Consider the following 20,078-nt stretch of genomic DNA (forward strand, 5'->3'; position numbering starts at 1 on the left):
TGTCCCTAAAAATATAGAGCACAAGATTCTGCGTGGTGTACCAGAGGCTGAATGAGACAACCATCACCGATGCAGACCCCATGCCCCGAATACTTGATCTGTCAGACTAGATTTGGGGGGACGACATTCATGTCTACCCTAGATCTCGGTAAAGGCTGCTGGCAGATGGGCACTGGAGCGTTCAACCTTCTTTTGGTCATGCCATTCGGGGTGAAGAATGCGCCAGGTACCTTTCAGTGAATGGTGGAGGTGAGGCTGTCAGAAGCTCTCCCAGGGTTATCGGAATGATACTGCCATATTCAGTAAGACCTGGGGAGATCACCGCGTCACATAGAGGAGATACTGCAGCGTATTCAGCAGGCTGGGTAACCATAACCATGCCAAATCAGAGATGGCCAAGGTCCAGCACCGAGGACACTGAGGTCACCTCTCCGCGGTTTCTTCTGACCTATGGCGGTTCCCTCCTGCAGGATGTCAGTGACCGTATAGAGAAGGAGGCTTTGGATGGACCAGTTGTGAAGAGTCTGGAGAAGGGAGGACGGAACGTGGTGAAGATGGACTGGAGAGAACACATCACGTTGCCGCTGCAGACAGGTACGGTGGTGTGAAATTAGTGCGACGGTGTTACCTTGGCAATGTGAAGGCACTGCGGTGTGCTGTCCGTGGTGTGGTGTCAGCACTGCAATGTGGTGTCAACGCTGCAGTGTGAGGTCAGTGGCGTGATATCCGTGTAAGGGAGCGCGTGCAACCGTGCGTATGTGGTGACCGGTCCCAGTAAGGGAGTGTGGGGAAATGTGTGTATGTGGTGACCGGCCCCAGTAAGGGAGTGTGGGGAAATGTGTGTATGTGGTGACCAGTAGAGAAAACCGAATCTCATTAAAGCTGCAATACAAGTTATACAGATTGAAATACATATGTATGTAGCTATTATCTGTGGTGACTCAGGCACAGGGTGCCACAATGGCAGTGCTTCCCTGTGATTGCGCTGCAGTGTGATGATGGCGTTCTAATGGAGCTGCAGTGTGATTATGGCGTTCTGATGGTGCTGCGGTGTGATGATGGTGTTCTGATGGTGCTGCGGTGTGATGATGGCGTTCTGATGGCGCTGCAGTGTGATGATGGCGTTCTGATGGCGCTGCAGTGTGATGATGGCGTTCTGATGGCGCTGCAGTGTGATGATGGCGTTCTGATGGCGCTGCAGTGTGATGATGGCGTTCTGATGGCGCTGCAGTGTGATGATGGCGTTCTGATGGAGCTGCAGTGTGATGATGGCGTTCTGATGGCGCTGCAGTGTGATGATGGCGCTACAGTGTGATGTCGGTTCTGCGCTGTCCCTGCTTTACTGCACCTTTCTTCTTACAGATCTGAGGAAGTTCCGCAGTTACAAGGGAAGATCCGTAAGAGACTTACTGCGGGCACTGAGAAATAAGGTGAGACGACGGAGCAGACACTGATCCGCAGAACAGAGTATTTCAGGAGCAGGTTTATCTGTAGTGTTGGGGCGGCTGTCAGTGCGGCACAGAGTATTTCAGGAGCAGGTTTATCTGTAGTGTCCGGGCAGCTGTCAGTGCCGCACAGAGTATTTCAGGAGCAGGTTTATCTGCAGTGTCCGGGCAGCTGTCAGTGTGGCACAGAGTATTTCAGGAGCAGGTTTATCGGTAGTGTTCGGGTGGCTGTCAGTGCGGCACAGAGTATTTCAGGAGCAGGTTTATCTGTAGTGTCGGGGCAGCTGTCAGTGCGGCACAGAGTATTTCAGGAGCAGGTTTTTCTTCGGCGCTCTATTGGGAGACCCAGACGATTGGGTGTATAGCACTGCCTCCGGAGGCCACACAAAGCAATTACACTAAAAAGTGTAAGGCCCCTCCCCTTCTGGCTATACACCCCCAGTGGGATCACTGGCTCACCAGTTTTCTGCTTTGTGCGAAGGAGGTCAGACATCCACGCATAGCTCCACTGTTTGTAGTCAGCAGTAGCTGCTGGCTATATCGGATGGAAGAAAAGAGGGCCCATATGGGGCCCCCAGCATGCTCCCTTCTCACCCGCGGTGGTGCTTGTAAGGTTGAGGTACCTATTGCTGGTACAGAGGCTGGAGCCCACATGCTGTTTTCCTTCCACATCCCCTGGAGGGCTCTGTGGAAGTGGGATCTTGCCGGCCCCCAAGCCCTGGGGCCGGGCTCCATCCACAGACCCAGAGAACCTGCTGGATTTGGAGCGGGAGTGCCGTTCAGGGACAAGGCCCTGCAACTTTCAGGTACTCTGTGTCCCCGGCAGGCACGGACACTCTCAAGGCTTGCTGAGCGTTATAGTGCGCCGGGGACAGTAGCGCTGTGCGCTGGGGTTAGGTCACTGCAGCTTTGCTGAGTGACGTTACAGGTTGGGAACTACTGCGCCGACCGCTCCTGGAGAGGCGGCGCAGCTGCGACTTGTGGTGCGCCGGGGACTTTGCGCCGACCGCGCTTTTACGGCGGCGGCGCTTCTAACTTTAGCCCCGGCTTCTGCGGCCTAGCGCCGCTTCGTTCCCGCCCCCACCCTGTCAATCAGGGTAGGGGAGAGACGCTGCTCAATAGGCAGCGCCGAGGGCTGGAGCTTTATTTACATGCTCCAGCCCTCTCACTAGGCACAGTGGGAAGCAGACGTCCCGCTCTTCGTCTGTATACGCCCAGGGCCCGCCCCCCCTCTCCACAAGGACGCCGGCAGCCCTTACACATGCGGTCTGGCTGGGGAAAGGCAGCAGGCTCTGGGAGACCCAGACTAAAGGGATTTCGGCGCCCACACACCCGCTCCTAAGCGGGCGGTAAGCAGCACTTTAGTGCTGGCCCCACTAGTGCCTCAGTGTTATATTAGTGTACTTTTTTCTTAGTACCATATATATATATATTTGCACTGTAAGGTCGCTTCTTGGCTGGACACCCTGTACTGCTCTGAGGAAGCAGCAACATGTCATCCGCAAAACGCAAGGGTGCCAAGGCACAGGCTGTGTACACTGTTTGTACTGCATGTGGGGCTGATCTACCGGCAGGCTCCAATGACTCACATTGTGTGCAATGTTCAGTCCCAGTGGCACTTCGTCAGCCAGAGCCTAATGTGGTGGTAGCCCAGGCAGAGACGCCTGTGAACCCTGCCCCGGTGACGGGGACAGACTTTGCAGTTTTTGCTGATAAAATGTCTGTGACTATGACAAAAATCCTGGAGACCTTGCAGTCCAGGCCAGTTCCTCAGACCATGGACACTGCTGTGTCTATGCTCTCCGGTCCCCCTCAGTTGGAACTAATCCGTACTTCAAGGGGGTCTCAAGCATCACAGGCTGAAGTCTCTGACTCAGATGACAGTCCCAGGCAGCCTAAGCGAGCTCACTGGGAAAGACCCTCCACGTCATCACACTGCTCAGGGTCTCAGCGAGAAGAATCTCTCTGTGATGAGACTGAGGACGGTGATCAGGATTCTATTCCTGAGGCCCCTCTCAATCTGGATGCCCCTGAGGGTGACGCCATGGTTAATGACCTTATATCGGCAATTAATAGACTGTTGGATATTTCTCCCCCAGCCCCTTCTGCAGAGGAGGCAGCTGCACAGCAGGAGAAGTTCCATTTCCTGTATCCCAAGCGTAAATTAAGTGCTTTTTTGGACCACTCTGACTTCAGAGAATCGATCCAGAAACACGACGCTCATCCAGACAAGCGTTTCTCTAAACGTTCTAAGGATACCCGTTATCCTTTTCCCTCTGAGGTGGCCAAACGCTGGACCCAGTGTCCAAAGGTGGATCCCCCAATTTCCAAGCTTGCGGCTAGATCCATAGTCGCAGTAGAGGATGGCGCTTCACTTAAAGATGCCAACGACAGACAGATGGACCTTTGGTTGAAATCTGTCTATGAAGCTATCGGCGCGTCGTTTGCTCCAGCATTCGCGGCCGTGTGGGCACTCCAAGCTATTTCAGCTGGTTTAGCACAGGTGGATGCTATCATACATCCAGCAGTACCGCAGGTGGCGTCCCTAACTTCGCAAATGTCTGCGTTTGCGACCTATGCTATCAATGCTGTCCTAGAATCTACGAGCCGTACCGCTATGGCGTCCGCCAATTCCGTGGTTTTGCGCAGAGCCTTGTGGTTAAAGGACTGGAAAGCAGATGCTGGTTCCAAAAAATGCTTAACCAGCTTGCCATTATCTAGAGACAGACTGTTTGGTGAGCCATTGGCTGAAATCATAAAACAGTCCAAGGGTAAGGACTCTTCCTTACCACAGCCCAGAGCAAGTAAACCTCAACAGAAGTCGAGGTTTCGGTCCTTTCGAGGCTCGGGCAAGGCCCAATTCTCCTCGTCCAAAAGGACTCAGAAAGAACAAGGGAGCTCAGATTCCTGGCGGGCTCACTCACGCCCCAGGAAAGCAAATGGAGGAACCGCTTCCAAAGCGGCTACCTCATGACTTTCGGCCTCCTCCCTCCGCATCTCGGTCGGTGGCAGGCTCTCCCGCTTTTGCGACATTTGGCTGTCACAGGTCAAAGACCGGTGGGTAACAGACATTTTGTCTCGCGGGTACAGAATCGAGTTCAGTTCTCGACCTCCACTTCGGTTCTTCAGAACCTCCCCACACCCCAACCGAGCAGATGCCCTGCTGCAGGCGGTGGACTCTCTAAGAGCAGAAGGAGTCGTGATCCCTGTCCCCCCTCAGGAACGGGGGCGAGGATTTTACTCCAATCTCTTTGTGGTTCCAAAGAAGGACGGCTCCTTCCGTCCTGTTCTGGACCTAAAACTGCTCAACAAGCATGTGAACGCCAGGCGGTTCCGGATGGAATCCCTCCGCTCAGTCATTGCCTCAATGTCTCAAGGAGATTTCCTAGCATCAATAGACATCAAAGATGCTTATCTCCACGTGCCGATTGCTACAGAGCACCAACGCTTTCTACGCTTCGTGATAGGAGACGACCATCTTCAGTTCGTAGCTCTGCCATTTGGTCTGGCGACAGCCCCTCGGGTGTTCACCAAGATCATGGCGGCAGTGGTAGCAGTCTTGCAGTCTCACGGACACTCTGTGATCCCTTACTTGGAATCTACTGGTCAAGGCACCCTCTCAAGAGGCATGCCAACTCAGCCTGAATGTTGCACTGGAGACTCTCCAGGCGTTCGGGTGGATCATCAACTTCCCAAAGTCAAATCTGTCACCGACCCAATCACTAACGTATCTTGGCATGGAGTTTCATACTCTCTCAGCGATAGTGAAGCTTCCGCTGGACAAGCAGCGGTCTCTACAGACTGGGGTGCAGGCTCTCCTTCAAAGTCAGTCGCACTCCTTAAGACGCCTCATGCACTTCCTCGGGAAGATGGTGGCGGCAATAGAGGCGGTTCCGTTTGCGCAGTTTCATCTGCGTCCACTTCAATGGGACATTCTCCGCCAATGGGACGGGAAGTCAACATCCCTGGACAGGAAAGTCTCCCTTTCCCAGACGGCCAAGGACTCTCTGCAGTGGTGGCTCCTTTCCACCTCATTATCACAGGGAAGATCCTTCCTACCACCGTCCTGGGCGGTGGTCACGACAGACGCGAGTCTGTCAGGGTGGGGAGCAGTGTTTCTCCACCACAGGGCTCAGGGTACGTGGACTCAGCAGGAGTCCACCCTTCAGATCAATGTTCTGGAAATCAGAGCAGTGTATCTTGCCCTACTAGCCTTCCAACAGTGGCTGGAAGGGAAGCAGATCCGAATTCAATCGGACAACTCCACAGCACCAAGGGGGGACACGCAGTCGGCAAGCCTTCCAGGAAGTCCGGCGGATTATGATGTGGGTGGAAGCCACGGCCTCCACCATATCCGCGGTTCACATCCCCGGCGTAGAAAACTGGGAGGCAGACTTCCTCAGTCGCCAGGGCATGGACGCAGGGGAATGGTCCCTTCACCCGGACGTGTTTCAGGAAATCTGTCGCCGATGGGGAAGGCCGGACGTCGACCTAATGGCGTCCCGGCACAACAACAAGGTCCCAACCTTCATGGCACGGTCTCGCGATCAAAGAGCTCTAGCAGCAGACGCCCTAGTGCAAGATTGGTCGCAGTTCCGGCTCCCTTATGTGTTTCCACCTCTGGCACTCTTGCCCAGAGGGCTACGCAAGATCAGATCCGACTGCAGCCGCGTCATACTCGTCGCTCCAGACTGGCCGAGGAAGGCGTGGTATCCGGATCTGTGGCATCTCACGGTCGGCCATCCGTGGGCACTACCAGACCGACCAGACTTACTGTCCCAAGGGCCTTTTTTCCATCGGAATTCTGCGGCCCTGAACCTGACTGTGTGGCCATTGAGTCCTGGATCCTAGCGTCTTCAGGCTTATCCCAAGGGGTCGTTGCCACCATGAGACAGGCTAGGAAGCCCACGTCTGCTAAGATCTACCACAGAACGTGGAGGATATTCTGATCCTGGTGCTCTGCTCAGGGAGTGTCTCCCTGGCCATTTGCATTGCCTACCTTTCTTTCTTTCCTGCAATCTGGGTTAGAAAAAGGTTTGTCGCTCGGCTCCCTTAAAGGACAAGTCTCGGCGCTATCCGTCTTTTTTCAGAAGCGTCTAGCACGACTTTCTAAGGTGCGCACGTTCCTACAGGGGGTTTGCCATATCGTTCCCCCGTACAAACGGCCGTTAGATCCATGGGATCTGAACAGGGTACTAGTTGCCCTCCAGAAGCCGCCCTTCGAGCCTCTGAGGGAGGTTTCACTTTCTAGACTATCACAGAAAGTGGCTTTTCTGGTAGCGATCACATCTCTTCGGAGAGTGTCTGAGCTGGCAGCGCTGTCTTCCAAGGCTCCCTTACTGGTCTTCCACCAGGACAAGGTAGTGCTGCGCCCCATTCAGGAGTTTCTCCCGAAGGTGGTATCCTCTTTTCATCTTAATCAGGATATCTCTTTGCCTTCGTTTTGTCCTCATGCAGTTCATCGGTATGAGAAGGATTTACATTTGTTAGATCTGGTGAGAGCACTCAGAATCTACATTTCCCGCACGGCGCCCCTGCGCCGTTCGGATGCACTCTTTGTCCTTGTCGCTGGTAAGCGCAAAGGCTCGCAGGCTTCTAAGGCTACCCTGGCTCGATGGATCAAAGAACCAATTCTTGAAGCCTACCGTTCTGCTGGGCTTCCGGTTCCATCAGGGCTGAAGGCCCATTCTACCAGAGCCGTGGGTGCGTCCTGGGCATTACGACACCAGGCTACAGCTCAACAGGTGTGCCAGGCAGCTACCTGGTCGAGTCTGCACACTTTCACCAAACATTATCAGGTGCATACCTATGCTTCGGCGGATGCCAGCTTAGGTAGAAGAGTCCTGCAGGCGGCAGTGACATCCCCGTAGGGGAGGGCTGTCTTGCAGCTCTAACATGAGGTATTTCTTTACCCACCCAGGGACAGCTTTTGGACGTCCCAATCGTCTGGGTCTCCCAATAGAGCGCCGAAGAAGAAGGGAATTTTGTTACTTACCGTAAATTCCTTTTCTTCTAGCTCTTATTGGGAGACCCAGCACCCGCCCTGTTGTCCTTCGGGATTTTTGGTTTCTTTGCGGGTACACATGTTGTTCATGTTGAACGGTTTTCAGTTCTCCGATGTTACTTCGGAGTGAATTTGTTTAAACCAGTTATTGGCTTTCCTCCTTCTTGCTTTTGCACTAAAACTGGTGAGCCAGTGATCCCACTGGGGGTGTATAGCCAGAAGGGGAGGGGCCTTACACTTTTTAGTGTAATTGCTTTGTGTGGCCTCCGGAGGCAGTGCTATACACCCAATCGTCTGGGTCTCCCAATAAGAGCTAGAAGAAAAGGAATTTACGGTAAGTAACAAAATTCCCTTCATCTGCAGTGTCAGGGCGTCTGTCAGTGCCGCAGCTTCTTCTCCTGTATCATATTCCGGTGCGGTCTTACATGATGGGGGATATAACTCCTGCTTCCTCTCTGCAGAAGCACCACTACCGGGAGCTGCCGCCCGAGGTGCAGGACACGCTGGGGAACGTTCCGGATGAGTTTGTGTGTTACTTCACGTCGCGGTTCCCGAGACTCCTGCTGCACACGTACCTGGCCATGCAGCTGTGCAGCCGCGAGAGACTCTTCCTGCCGTATTATGTTCAGGAGTTATGGGAGCCGGCCGTCAGCACAGAGCCGCCATGGGAGCCGGCCGTCAGCATAAAGCCGCGGGGGGAGCCGGCTGTCAACACAGAACCACCATGGGAGCCGTCCGCCAGCATAGAGCCGTCATGGGAAGCGGCCGTCAGCACAGAGCCGCCGTGGGAGGCAGCCACCAGCACAGAGCCGTTGCCTGAGGCGGCCGCCAGCATGGAGTTGCCGCCAGAGGCGTGAGCCTTGCTGGTGACACAGACACACGGTGCCTTACACTGCCGGAGCTCCGCTCTGCTGCACGGAGGGGGTGGATGTAGCAGAGCCGAGTCCCCAAGGTTATCACACATTGCACTATGGCCTCTGAGGGAAGGCTCTTATTTATGGACGAAGCTCAGTATTCGGGATCCCGCAGCCGTCTTGTGCGCCTGTCTCGGCAGCGGCGCCTTACACGGTGGATGTTACTACATGAAGTATCGGAGCATTAACTTATTTATGTTCTTTTTATATTTGGTGCAGAAGATGTTTTATAAAACGGGGTGCAGGGTGGGGTGCTCTGCACGGGGTGGGGGGCGCTCGGAGTAGACGGTTTGGGTTTTTTTATGCTTTTTTATAAGGAAAATGTGATATTTGCAGAACTGTTGTTTGGTCTTAATGTGGAATAAAAGCGGTTTTCTTGATAGTCCGAGCGCCTGGTGCTGCAGCCGTGACCCGGGGAGGGAGCGGGCGAGAGTGGGGGGGTGACACAAAAGAACATGAAAGTCCCATGCCGGTCATACGGCAGACGGAGGGTGCACGGATCAGGGGTCCCACCATAAAGAGCAGCAGGATAAGGAGAAGTGGATCCAGCTCCAATGTGGTGGGAGAAAAAGGTCAAAAAGGAACATTCATTTCATCTTCCATTATCTTATCCGTGAATTGATATTATAAAGAACGCGCACGGCCCATGCGTTCCACACCCGGTGCAGGGACATCCTCCCAGCAGGACACTGTACAGAATACATCACTTGTGTGATCCCCCTGAATACAGTGGCTAAAGAGGGGGCACCCTTAGAGGCACCGCCCACTGCTGACCGAGAGGCACCGCCCACTGCTGACTGACACCCCGCCCACTGCTAACCGAGGCACTTAGCCTATCGGGTTTATGTTTCCCGCAAACTAAACCTAATTTGCTGCCATATTCTGGGATCCTGAGCACCACAGTTTTATAGCACTATTCTACACATTACATTCTGTAAGTTGTGCCCCGGGGAGTGTGCATTGGCAGCAGTCATGGGTAACGTGCAGCATTTACCTATCCTCGCTCTGACCATAGCCACGTTTGCTATAGCCATGGGTAACGTGCAACATAGAAGGCAATCTTTGTTTACCTATCCTCTCTCTGACCATAGCCACGTTTGCTATAGCCAACATTCCTATTGGGTAGTCATTCTGCTTCCCTAGTTGCCTGGTCAGTCAAGGCATTCCCTACTGCATCAGGAGTTTGTGTGTGTGCCAATACTTTGGCAATGGCTACCCTGCAGGGCAGGTTGAGTGCTGTGAGTAGCTGCACTGCCGTCTTTATAGGTTTGGCAGCAGAGATCAGGAAATTACAGCTTCTCCAAAATGGCACCAAAGTCAGGTAGCACCCTGAAACCATATCTAGAGTCTGAAATACATTAATATCCTACCATTGCCCACATTGCACTCTGCAGTGAGTGCCTTCAGCTCAGCCTCCTGTGCAGAGCAGCTGGAGGGGAGCGATTATTGTATTACCTTCTTACCATTGTGGAGTACTGCATACTTGGTGATGAAACGTTTGTCCCAAACTCTGGAACCATTTACAAAATACTCAGCAGAGGTGTTATTGAGTGGAACATCAGTGATTTTTACCAAGCACCCCCTTCAATGTCAGCCATCATTATTCCCTATAGAAGTTATTGACAGTGGACCAGAATCCGGCGATTAAAAATGGTGGTAGAAGGGATAGGGGCATAGGAGCAGGAATGCTATACTTAGAGCCTGTAACTGCTTCGGTGGCCACCCACTCCCTTCTGGGGCCACTTACTCATCAGGCTCATGGATATGTAGTGGTTTTCCCGCCCACTGGAATCTGTGATTGCAGTCAGAAGCGCCCCATCCCTGAATGTCAGGTGACTGCTTCCAATCACAGGCGTTGTGTGCGTCTATCGTGGTATAAAAATAAATAAAACAATTGGCGTAGGGTCCCCCCCATATTATGATACCCAGCACAGAGAAAGGCCATGGTTACAGGCTGCAGCCCCCAGCCATGTGCTTATCTTGGCTGTGTATCAATATAAGAGGAACTGCATGCGGATGTTTTTTTTTCTTCAAATTATTTAAATTTTTTAAAATTGACGTGTGGTTCTCACCCCCCCACAATTTTGATACCCAGCCATGATAAAGCCTGAGAACTGGGGTTGGTAGTCTCATGGTTATTGGGTCCCCCAGCGTAAAAATAGCAGCCTGCAGCTGCCTGGAATTGTCACATCCATTAGACTACCCAGCTCTTCCCGATTTCCCTTGTACGGTGGCAGTTAGGGTAATATGGGGTTAATCACAGCCCACAGCTGCCACTAAGCCCTAGATTAGTAATGGGGAGGGTCTGAGACTCCCCCATTACTAATCTGTAAGAGAAGGTAAATAACCACAAACCACGAAAAAATCCTTTATATGAAATAAAACCCAAAAAGACATCCTCTTTCACCACTTCATTAACCCCACAAAAAACCCAGTTCCAACGTAATCCACTTGACATGCTTTATTACTGAAGGCACCGCGCGTGATCGTGGAACATGACCGGTTGCTGTAGGCTTCAGACAGAGAATGAGCCGCGATGAGTGGTGACGTTACTCAGGTTAGTTGCGGTCACGGCTGGAGGTTCCCACGTTCCTCCACCTGTGACTGCAGGTAACCTTACCCCCGGTGACCTCAATGAACTCTCTCACTGAGTTCACAGACCTACATCTGGCAGAAAACTGTGTTTTGTTTTTTTGCCAAGAGATGCAGATATCGTGCTGAAATGTTTACACCATATTCCTGCACCCCATCTACACCTCCTGGCAAAAGGAATCACTACCGCATGTAGGCTGGGAAAAGGAAATAAGTAGTGACAAACTGAAAAAATACCAAAGAGATTTGCAAGATTTTAAGAACAACTATATATATAAATGGCAATTCAGAAAAATTACTTCTTCCAAACTTATCACCAAAAATTAATCTAATCAGTCACGATCCTCAGTCTCAGACAGTGCAACATCAGCAAGTGAATCTGAAAGTTATAAGAATTTTTCCTTTACAAACCAAAGAAGAAAAGAAAGGGGCAGCACATTTTTAACAAAGGTGACAAAAGAACAGACAGGCCACAGGTAATTAATTTATCATCTCATACCTTGACAGATGTTCAAATTAACGTCTTGGAAAAAGGTTTAACCTTTTCCCTTTCAAATTCCATAACCCCTATTGTTCTTATTGATGCGTAGGTCAGGAAAGTTATTTCTTTGTTTGAGGTACTATATAAACTGGTCACATGATGTAATAAAGCAGAAACTTTCAGTACCCCACAAAGCGTGTGTGCTGATACTACTGGTTTCTGAGCTTCCCTCCTACATTCTGGGCACCAGCGCAGCTTTAAAATGACTTGGAAGATGGTAAGGTGATCGTGACAACTGATATCGAATCGCTGTATACATCCATCAAACATTACGAAGGGCTAAAGCAAGTGCATGGGTTTTTAACTCCAGCAGTATTGAGAAACCAATCGCTGATCTGATACTCGGCTGTTATGATCCGGAACCATGGAAGACCACCACAAATCATTGGCAAAAGGTGGCAAGAGCATTGGCAACTAATCTGGCCGCCATCCCCTTCCTAACCATCACAACTAGAAGTAGCCGAGGGGTGAACTAACATCCTGTGCACCGCGAACCCAGCCGGAGAACTAACTATCCTAAAGGTAGGAAAGATGAATAACTCTCTGCCTCAGAAAATAGAAAAGAATAGCAAGCCCCCCACATTCAAAGACTGCGGTGATATAGGAAAAACACAATACATAGGTAGATGACAGGATTAGCAAAAGGTGAGGCCCCCGCTGACTAAAATAGGAAAGGACAGGAAAGGGACTGATGGTGGCCAGAGAAAAACCCTGCAAAATACCAACTTCCTGATAGTACAAAAAGGCCCTCAGATCGCACGATCTGCACTCCGTCCTATACCAGGTGCCCTTGTCATACCAATGAACCGAAAACAAGAATCATAACAAAGTCAACAAGCCACAAACACATGGACCCAAAGGAGCTATACTCCACACAGAACTGCAGGGAGTTCCCCAACAAACCACTGAGGGGGAAAATCCCTGCAAGCAAATAAACTGAAAACAACCACAGCAAATGACAAACCCAGAAAGCAAAAGAACCAGACAATAAAAAAAGAGCAAGCACTTATGTGGAGTAGATGTGGTGTAAAGCAGGATTAAGCAGGCTGGAGATACAAAGAACAACTGAAATCCGGCAACAGCCGGCAATCAGACCAGGACTTAAATAAGCAGAGAATTAGCAAAGGAAACACCCACTGCACAACACACCTGGTCTCTGACAAAACCATTCCTGGCCACCAGAGGGAGCCTCCCAGCAGCCAAAACATAACTAACATTCACAACACTCGGCCTTTTAGAATTTATCTTGACACACAGCATATTCTTGTTTCAAGGTAAAGTGTATTTACAAACACATGGGACCGCCATGGGGGCATGCTGCGAGCCCTCCTATGCCAACCTTTTTTGAGGGCGATCTTTTTGAGTGACACCATCTGTGATGTACACAAAATTCTAAATTGGATGAGATACATCGATGATGTATGTTTTATGTGGGAGGGGCGCATGGCCGAGCTCCGTGAACTCATGCTGAAATTAAATCTGAACAATTACAACATTAATTAACATATGAATATGGTTGGGAGATTAATCTTCTGGATTTAGAGTTCCAAACCTTGCCTTATGGGTCCTTTTCTACTCACATATTCAGGAACCCAACGGCCACTAAGTCATATTTGCAACCTACGTTTGCACCTCCCGAAACTACCATCAGAGGTAACACAACTAGGCAATTCCTAAAGGGCCAGAAGGATTTGCTCAGAGGATAAAGATTTGCACTCACATTCAAAAAATTTGGCACATCGATTTCTTGCAAGAGGTTACAGCCGCAGAATTATCAAGAAGGGGCACAAAAGATCTAAGCGGACGTCAAGAAATTCCCTATTATATACGAATTCCAATGCAATAGGAATAATGGATAACGGACAGCTACACTTAATTACTACCTATAACAACGCATGATTTTATGGAAGTTGTCAGTAAACATTGGACTGTCTTGCAAACTGTTACATTTATTCAAGTAATATAGCCACTGTCTCTCCGGTTCACTAATATGCATTCGCCTACCAGCGCCAGAGTGATTTCTGCTGCGCATCCAAGCAAATCTCATGTGACGCTCAGCCTCACGTGTCACATGAGCAGGCAGTGTCACGTGATGCAGGATTATGTGATCCAGAAGTCCTCTTTAGGGTTCTTTTCCACTTGTGTTCCGCTTCCGACCCTCCGTTGCGTGCGTCAGCCGAGGGTCATGCGACTGCGATGCCATCTTGCGATTGCATCACAGCCTCTGAGAAGAGAGAGGGAGAACTTTCTCCCATCTCCTCCGCTGTTTCTCTGCGTATATCGCACTGCAGTCGCATAACATGCGAGTGCAGTGCGATGTTTCACACTCCCATAGGCTTGTAAGGGGGTGCGGTGTGTGAGCTGAGACTCGCTACAAAACGCATCATGCTGCGATTGCACCAAGAGCACGATTCATGTTGAGAAATAAAAGGAAAGAGGACACTGCCCAATGGATTGCACTCGCAGCATTTTTAATCAGATGTTTTATAGGATCACACTCGCACATGAAAATTGCAAGTGGAAAAGAGCCCTTATACTGGGCAGACAGCCGGACTCCCCTCTTCTCATTGATCACCAGCCTGCATTCCCTCACCCTGGACTTGCCCCCCTAGGAAGCTTTGGGCGAAAAACGTGTTGGGGTGAGAGGATGCAGACCCTTTCTATGTGTGTAGTGAGCTCCCTCTAGTGGCTGCTGTTCTGTGTGTGTAGTGAGCTCCCTCTAGTGGCGGCTGTTCTGTGTGTGTAGTGAGCTCCCTCTAGTGGCGGCTGTTCTGTGTGTGTAGTGAGCTCCCTCTAGTGGTGGCTGTTCTGTGTGTGTAGTGAGCTCTCTAGTGGTTGCTGTTCTGTGTGTAGTGAGCTCCCTCTAGTGGCAGCTGTTCTGTTTGTGTAGTGAGCTCCCTCTAGTGGCAGCTGTTCTGTGTGTGTAGTGAGCTCCCTCTAGTGGCTGCTGTTCTGTTTGTGTAGTGAGCTCCCTGTAGTGGCAGCTGTTCTGTGTGTGTAGTGAGCTCCCTCTAGTGGTGGCTGTTCTGTGTGTGTAGTGAGCTCCCTCTAGTGGCTGCTGTTCTGTGTGTGTAGTGAGCTACCTCTAGTGGCAGCTGTTCTGTGTAGTGAGCTCCCTCTAGTGGCGACTGTTCTGTGTGTGTAGTGAGCTACCTCTAGTGGCGGCTGTTCTGTGTGTGTAGTGAGCTCCCTCTAGTGGCGGCTGTTCTGTGTGTGTAGTGAGCTCCCTCTAGTGGCGGCTGTTCTGTGTGTGTAGTGAGCTCCCTCTAGTGGTGGCTGTTCTGTGTGTGTAGTGAGCTCCCTCTAGTGGTGGCTGTTCTGTGTGTGTAGTGAGCTCCCTCTAGTGGCGGCTGTTCTGTGTGTGTAGTGAGCTCCCTCTAGTAGCGGCTGTTCTGTGTGTGTAGTGAGCTCCCTCTAGTGGCAGCTGTTCTGTGTGTGTAGTGAGCTCCCTCTAGTGGCGGCTGTTCTGTGTGTGTAGTGAGCTCCCTCTAGTGGCGGCTGTTCTGTGTGTGTAGTGAGCTCCCTCTAGTAGCGGCTGTTCTGTGTGTGTAGTGAGCTACCTCTAGTGGCAGCTGTTCTGTGTAGTGAGCTCCCTCTAGTGGCGGCTGTTCTGTGTGTAGTGAGCTCCCTCTAGTGGCGGCTGTTCTTTGTGTAGTGAGCTCCCTCTAGTGGTGGTTGTTCAGTGTTTGTAGTGAGCTCCCTCTAGTGGTGGTTGTTCAGTGTGTGTAGTGAGCTCCCTCTAGTGGCGGCTGTTCTGTGTGTGTAGTGATCTCTCTCTAGTGGCGGCTGTTCTGTGTGTGCAGTGAGCTCCCTCTAGTGGTGGCTGTTCTGTGTGTGTAGTGAGCTCTCTCTAGTGGTGGCTGTTCTGTGTGTGTAGTGAGCTACCTCTAGTGACGGCTGTTCTGTGTGTGTAGTGAGCTCTCTCTAGTGGTGGCTGTTCTGTGTGTGTAGTGAGCTCCCTCTAGTGGTGGCTGTTCTGTGTGTGTAGTGAGCTCCCTCTAGTGGCGGCTGTTCTGTGTGTAGTGAGCTCCCTCTAGTGGTGGCTGTTCTGTGTGTGTAGTGAGCTCCCTCTAGTGGCGGCTGTTCTGTGTGTGTAGTGAGCTCCCTCTAGTGGTGGCTGTGCTGTGTGTGTAGTGAGCTCCCTCTAGTGGTGGCTGTGCTGTGTGTGTAGTGAGCTCCCTCTAGTGGTGGCTGTTCTGTGTATGTAGTGAGCTCCCTCTAGTGGCGGCTGTTCTGTGTGTGTAGTGAGCTCCCTCTAGTGGCGGCTGTTCTGTGTGTGTAGTGATCTCTCTCTAGTGGCGGCTGTTCTGTGTGTGTAGTGAGCTCCCTCTAGTGGCGGCTGTTCTGTGTGTGTAGTGAGCTCCCTCTAGTGGTGGCTGTTCTGTGTGTGTAGTGAGCTCCCTCTAGTGGATGCTGTTCTGTGTGTGTAGTGAGCTCCCTCTAGTGGTGGCTGTTCTGTGTATGTAGTGAGCTCCCTCTAGTGGTGGCTGTTCTGTGTGTGTAGTGAGCTCCCTCTAGTGGCGGCTGTTCTGTGTGTGTAGTGAGCTCCCTCTAGTGGCGGCTGTTCTGTGTGTGTAGTGAGCTCCCTCTAGTGGCGGCTGTTCTGTGTGTGTAGTGAGCTCCCTCTAGTGGCGGATGTTCTGTGTGTGTAGTGAGCTCCCTCTAGTGGCGGCTGTTCTGTGTGTGTAGTGAGCTCCCTCTAGTGGCGGCTGTTCTGTGTGTGTAGTGAGCTCCCTCTAGTGGCGGATGTTCTGTGTGTGTAGTGAGCTCCCTCTAGTGGTGGTTGTTCTGTGTGTGTAGTGAGCTCCCTCTAGTGGTGGCTGTTCTGTGTATGTAGTGAGCTCCCTCTAGTGGCGGCTGTTCTGTGTGTGTAGTGAGCTCCCTCTAATGGCGGCTGTTCTGTGTGTGTAGTGAGCTCCCTCTAGTGGTGGATGTTCTGTGTGTATAGTGAGCTCCCTCTAGTGGTGGATGTTCTGTGTGTGTAGTGAGCTCCCTCTAGTGGCGGCAGTTCTGTGTATGTAGTGAGCTCCCTCTAGTGGCTGCTGTTCTGTGTCTGTAGTGAGCTCCCTCTAGTGGCGGCTGTTCTGTGTGTGTAGTGAGCTCTCTCTACTGGTGGTTGTTCTGTGTGTGTAGTTAGCTCCCTCTAGTGGTGGCTGTTCTTTGTGTGTAGTGAGCTCCCTCTAGTTGTGGCTGTTCTGTGTGTGTAGTGATCTCTCTCTAGTGGCCGCTGTTCTGTGTGTGTAGTGAGCTCTCTCTAGTGGCGGCTGTTCTGTGTGTGTAGTGAGCTCCCTCTAGTGGTGGCTGTTCTGTGTGTGTAGTGAGCTCCCTCTAGTAGCGGCTGTTCTGTGTGTGTAGTGAGCTACCTCTAGTGGCAGCTGTTCTGTGTAGTGAGCTCCCTCTAGTGGCGGCTGTTCTGTGTGTGTAGTGAGCTCCCTCTAGTGGCGGCTGTTCTTTGTGTAGTGAGCTCCCTCTAGTGGTGGTTGTTCAGTGTTTGTAGTGAGCTCCCTCTAGTGGCGGTTGTTCAGTGTGTGTAGTGAGCTCCCTCTAGTGGCGGCTGTTCTGTGTGTGTAGTGATCTCTCTCTAGTGGCGGCTGTTCTGTGTGTGTAGTGAGCTCTCTCTAGTGGTGGCTGTTCTGTGTGTGTAGTGAGCTCCCTCTAGTGGTGGCTGTTATGTGTGTGTAGTGAGCTCTCTCTAGTGGCGGCTGTTCTGTGTGTAGTGAGCTCCCTCTAGTGGCGGCTGTTCTGTGTGTGTAGTGAGCTCCCTCTAGTGGCGGCTGTTCTGTGTGAGTAGTGAGCTCCCTCTAGTGGCGGCTGTTCTTTGTGTAGTGAGCTCCCTCTAGTGGTGGTTGTTCAGTGTTTGTAGTGAGCTCCCTCTAGTGGCGGTTGTTCAGTGTGTGTAGTGAGCTCCCTCTAGTGGCGGCTGTTCTGTGTGTGTAGTGATCTCTCTCTAGTGGCGGCTGTTCTGTGTGTATAGTGAGCTCTCTCTAGTGGTGGCTATTCTGTGTGTGTAGTGAGCTCCCTCTAGTAGCGGCTGTTCTGTGTGTGTAGTGAGCTACCTCTAGTGGCAGCTGTTCTGTGTGTGTAGTGAGCTACCTCTAGTGGCAGCTGTTCTGTGTAGTGAGCTCCCTCTAGTGGTGGCTGTTCTGTGTGTGTAGTGAGCTCCCTCTAGTGGCGGCTGTTCTGTGTGTGTAGTGAGCTCCCTCTAGTGGTGGCTGATCTGTGTGTGTAGTGAGCTCCCTCTAGTGTTGGCTGTTTTGTGTGTGTAGTGAGCTCCCTCTAGTGGTGGCTGTTCTGTGTATGTAGTGAGCTCCCTCTAGTGGCGGCTGTTCTGTGTGTGTAGTGAGCTCCCTCTAGTGTTGGCTGTTCTGTGTGTGTAGTGAGCTCCCTCTAATGGTGGCTGTTCTGTGTGTGTGTAGTGAGCTCCCTCTAGTGGCGGCTGTTCTGTGTGTGTAGTGAGCTCCCTCTAATGGTGGCTGTTCTGTGTGTGTAGTGAGCTCCCTCTAGTGGTGGCTGTTCTGTGTATGTAGTGAGCTCCCTCTAGTGGTGGCTGTTCTGTGTGTGTAGTGAGCTCCCTCTAGTGGCAGCTGTTCTGTGTGTGTAGTGAGCTCCCTCTAGTGGCGGCTGTTCTGTGTGTGTAGTGAGCTCCCTCTAGTAGCGGCTGTTCAATGTGTGTAGTGAGCTCCCTCTAGTGGTGGCTGTTCTGTGTGTGTAGTGAGCTCCCTCTAGTAGCGGCTGTTCTGTGTGTGTAGTGAGCTCCCTCTAGTTGCTGTTCTGTGTGTGTAGTGAGCTCCCTCTAGTGGTGGCTGTTCTGTGTGTGTAGTGAGCTCCCTCTAGTGGCGGCTGTTCTGTGTGTGTAGTGAGCTCCCTCTAGTGGTGGCTGATCTGTGTGTGTAGTGAGCTCCCTCTAGTGTTGGCTGTTTTGTGTGTGTAGTGAGCTCCCTCTAGTGGTGGCTGTTCTGTGTATGTAGTGAGCTCCCTCTAGTGGCGGCTGTTCTGTGTGTGTAGTGAGCTCCCTCTAGTGTTGGCTGTTCTGTGTGTGTAGTGAGCTCCCTCTAATGGTGGCTGTTCTGTGTGTGTAGTGAGCTCCCTCTAGTGGTGGCTGTTCTGTGTATGTAGTGAGCTCCCTCTAGTGGTGGCTGTTCTGTGTGTGTAGTGAGCTCCCTCTAGTGGCGGCTGTTCTGTGTGTGTAGTGAGCTCCCTCTAGTGGCGGCTGTTCTGTGTGTGTAGTGAGCTCCCTCTAGTAGCGGCTGTTCAATGTGTGTAGTGAGCTCCCTCTAGTGGTGGCTGTTCTGTGTGTGTAGTGAGCTCCCTCTAGTAGCGGCTGTTCTGTGTGTGTAGTGAGCTCCCTCTAGTTGCTGTTCTGTGTGTGTAGTGAGCTCCCTCTAGTGGCGGCTGTTCTGTGTGTGTAGTGAGCTCTCTCTAGTGGTGGTCGTTCTGTGTGTGTAGTGAGCTCCCTCTAGTGGTGGCTGTTCTGTGTGTGTAGTGAGCTCCCTCTAGTGGCTGCTGTTCTGTGTGTGTAGTGATCTCCCTCTAGTGGCGGCTGTTTTGTGTGTGTAGTGAGCTCCCTCTAGTGGTGGCTGTTCTGTGTGTGTAGTGAGCTCCCTCTAGTGGTGGCTGTTCTGTGTGTGTAGTGAGCTCCCTCTAGTGGCTGCTGTTCTGTGTGTGTAGTGAGCTCCCTCTAGTGGTGGCTGTTCTGTGTGTGTAGTGAGCTCCCTCTAGTGGTGGCTGTGCTGTGTGTGTAGTGAGCTCCCTCTAGTGGTGGCTGTTCTGTGTGTGTAGTGAGCTCCCTCTAGTGGTGGCTGTTCTGTGTGTGTAGTGAGCTCCCTCTAGTGGCTGCTGTTCTGTGTGTGTAGTGATCTCCCTCTAGTGGCGGCTGTTTTGTGTGTGTAGTGAGCTCCCTCTAGTGGTGGCTTTTCTGTGTGTGTAGTGAGCTCCCTCTAGTGGTGGCTGTTCTGTGTGTGTAGTGAGCTCCCTCTAGTGGCTGCTGTTCTGTGTGTGTAGTGAGCTCCCTCTAGTGGCGGCTGTTCTGTGTATGTAGTGAGCTCCCTCTAGTGGCGGCTGTTCTGTGTATGTAGTGAGCTCCCTCTAGTGGCGGCTGTTCTGTGTGTGTAGTGAGCTCCCTCTAGTGGCGGCTGTTCTGTGTGTGTAGTGAGCTCCCTCTAGTGGTGGCTGTTCTGTGTATGTAGTGAGCTCCCTCTAGTGGTGGCTGTTCTGTGTGTGTAGTGAGCTCCCTCTAGTGGCAGCTGTTCTGTGTGTGTAGTGAGCTCCCTCTAGTGGCGGCTGTTTTGTGTGTGTAGTGAGCTCCCTCTAGTAGCGGCTGTTCAATGTGTGTAGTGAGCTCCCTCTAGTGGTGGCTGTTCTGTGTATGTAGTGAGCTCCCTCTAGTGGCGGCTGTTCTGTGTGTGTAGTGAGCTCCCTCTAGTGGCGGCTGTTTTGTGTGTGTAGTGAGCTCCCTCTAGTAGCGGCTGTTCAATGTGTGTAGTGAGCTCCCTCTAGTGGTGGCTGTTCTGTGTGTGTAGTGAGCTCCCTCTAGTAGCGGCTGTTCTGTGTGTGTAGTGAGCTCCCTCTAGTGGCTGTTCTGT

At 51.8% G+C, this 20,078-nt stretch overlaps 1 protein-coding gene across 1 annotated transcript in view; it reads left to right on the forward strand.

The window, feature by feature from the left end:
• ERN1 (endoplasmic reticulum to nucleus signaling 1) overlaps positions 1-8,726 on the forward strand; it is a 58,324-nt gene extending 49,598 nt beyond the window's left edge. Inside the window, 3 exon segments of the mRNA XM_075351511.1 lie at positions 471-594; positions 1,363-1,430; positions 7,911-8,726. Of these exon segments, the coding sequence (XP_075207626.1) occupies positions 471-594; positions 1,363-1,430; positions 7,911-8,306 (588 nt within the window). The 3' untranslated portion in view covers positions 8,307-8,726.
• The last annotated feature ends 11,352 nt before the right edge of the window (positions 8,727-20,078 follow it).

This window comes from Anomaloglossus baeobatrachus, chromosome 5, assembly GCF_048569485.1.
Source record: "Anomaloglossus baeobatrachus isolate aAnoBae1 chromosome 5, aAnoBae1.hap1, whole genome shotgun sequence".
Lineage (NCBI taxonomy): Eukaryota > Metazoa > Chordata > Amphibia > Anura > Aromobatidae > Anomaloglossus > Anomaloglossus baeobatrachus.